This window comes from Rhea americana, unplaced genomic scaffold, assembly GCF_003343005.1.
Source record: "Rhea americana isolate MKP2758 unplaced genomic scaffold, rheAme1 scaffold_26, whole genome shotgun sequence".
Lineage (NCBI taxonomy): Eukaryota > Metazoa > Chordata > Aves > Rheiformes > Rheidae > Rhea > Rhea americana.
Window position 1 is genome coordinate 5,121,147 of NW_028186379.1, and position 1,974 is coordinate 5,123,120.

The following is a 1,974-nucleotide window of genomic DNA, read 5'->3' on the forward strand; positions in this document are numbered from 1 at the left end:
CCCCTTCTGGAAGCAGAGCCCAGGCCACCGCGGTCCTCCGGGCGGAGGGGCTGAAACAGGGGCGCCAGCCCTGCTCGGCGGCAGGGATGGGGAGCAGACGCTGGGAAAGCCCTGAGCAGCCCCAGACTGTTTCGACTAAAGAACCCTTAATCCTCCGGGCCAGGCAGTTAGACGACTTCGGAATAGCATAAGCGAGAGATGATGGAAGTGAAAGCAAGGATCATTTAGCGATTCATTAGAAAATCTATCTGTCTCTCTGTCTGCATGCCTGTCTGTCTGCTATCTGTCTGCTAGCTCCGCCACAATTGCACATTGACTGGACAGAGATGTCTAGTATCTCTGGATTCATCTACTTATTCTTTCCATTATTTAGTACTTTGCTTGTGAAAGAGACGGTGCTTTTGAAGAGACGAAAAGTGAATGATCCAAATGGGGAGGGGGGACATAAAAATGATCGCCCAAATATAAACACATCAATAAACAGGGTGTGTAGCATCCTGTGAGAATCCATTTGAACTGCTCACGTCTGGATTCTTTCTGTGGCATATGTCTGGCTTTATATTTTAAGTGGCGATCAGACCTCGGGAAGAGTCCAGCGTTAACTAAAGCTTTGGAAGCTGCAGCCACACAATCAATCCTCCCAGAGTGGCATCGGTTCCTAATAGATTCTTCAGCGCAGCAGCGAACATTTTATTTCTAGTAAATTTAAGTCTAGCCTGGGGTTTTGGTGGTGATGTTAGGTTGGAAACAGCCCATTCATCAGTAGCTTAACGCTAGCGACACGAGGCCCGTTTACAGTTTCCAATGATCCGTGATAAACAATAACATGTCTTTTATTTCTTAAAAATGAGACAATCAAATAAAAGGCGCAGAACCTAGGCATGCAAAGCAGGGGTGCCGTGGCTTTATTAATTTCGTGACAAACATAGGCTGTGCAGTGAGGTGAGCATACATTGCTTCTCGAAAGCCCGACTGCGGGAATAGAAGTGATAATAAAAGCTTCATCTGTATACCGCTTCATCCTAGGTATAATAAACATCAAGACCGCCTGGCTATTTTATAGTGGTGCGTGTGATAACAGGGGAGCGAAACTTGGAGTAAGTGCCACCAAAACGCGCTCTGTGCGCTTTGCCGGAGCGCAGCTCTCCGCACAGGCGCAGGCACACACACATGTGCACGAAGTGTGCGCGCGTGTGTGTACAGAAATCCATATCGCACATTTATATACATATATATCCCAAATTCAGAGGTCGACCTGAGAGCAGCTCCGTGCATACGAAACCAGACTGGGAGGGGTTGCTGGGGAGGCCCGGGTTTCCATTGGCTGCAAGCATTTGCCGTGGTGCGGGGGTATCTCTAATCATATTCAGCATGTTTTGCACAAGAAATGTCAGCCAGAAAGGGCTATCTGCTCCCTTCGCCAAATTATTCCACAACAATGTCATGCTCAGAGAGCCCGGCTGCAAACTCTTTTTTGGTAGACTCCCTGATCAGCTCGGGCAGAGGGGAAGCGGCGGGAGCAGGAGGCGGAGGCGGAGGCGGAGGCGGCTACTATCCCAACAGTGGGATCTACCTGCCACAAGCGTCCGATCTGTCCTACGGGTTGCAAAGCTGCGGACTTTTCCCCGTTTTGGGCAAACGCAATGAAGGTACTTCTCCAAGCATGGTCCCCACCTCGCACCCCTACGTGTCCGGCATGGAAGTGTGGCTAGACCCCCCGCGGTCCTGCCGCATGGAAGAGCCGGAGAGCCAGCAGGCCACCTCGTGCTCCTTTGCTCAAAACATTAAAGAGGAGAACTCCTACTGCCTGTATGACTCAGAAAAATGCCCCAAGGGCTCGGCCGCCGCCGAGCCCGCTCCGTTCCCGCGGCTGAGCGCCGAGGCCGGCTCGGCCAGCCCCGGCGGCGGGGTGCCGGTGCCGGGCTATTTCCGCCTGTCGCAGGCGTACGGCGCGGCGCGGAGCTGCGGCGCGGG

At 52.6% G+C, this 1,974-nt stretch overlaps 1 protein-coding gene across 1 annotated transcript in view; it reads left to right on the forward strand.

Annotated features, from left to right (window-relative positions):
* The first annotated feature begins 6 nt into the window (after positions 1-6).
* The window catches only part of HOXA10 (homeobox A10), an 8,275-nt gene continuing 6,307 nt past the window's right edge, over positions 7-1,974 (forward strand). Inside the window, 1 exon segment of the mRNA XM_085307545.1 lies at positions 7-1,974. This exon segment is cut by the window's right edge and continues 27 nt beyond it. Within this exon segment, the coding sequence (XP_085163671.1) occupies positions 1,388-1,974 (587 nt within the window). The 5' untranslated portion in view covers positions 7-1,387.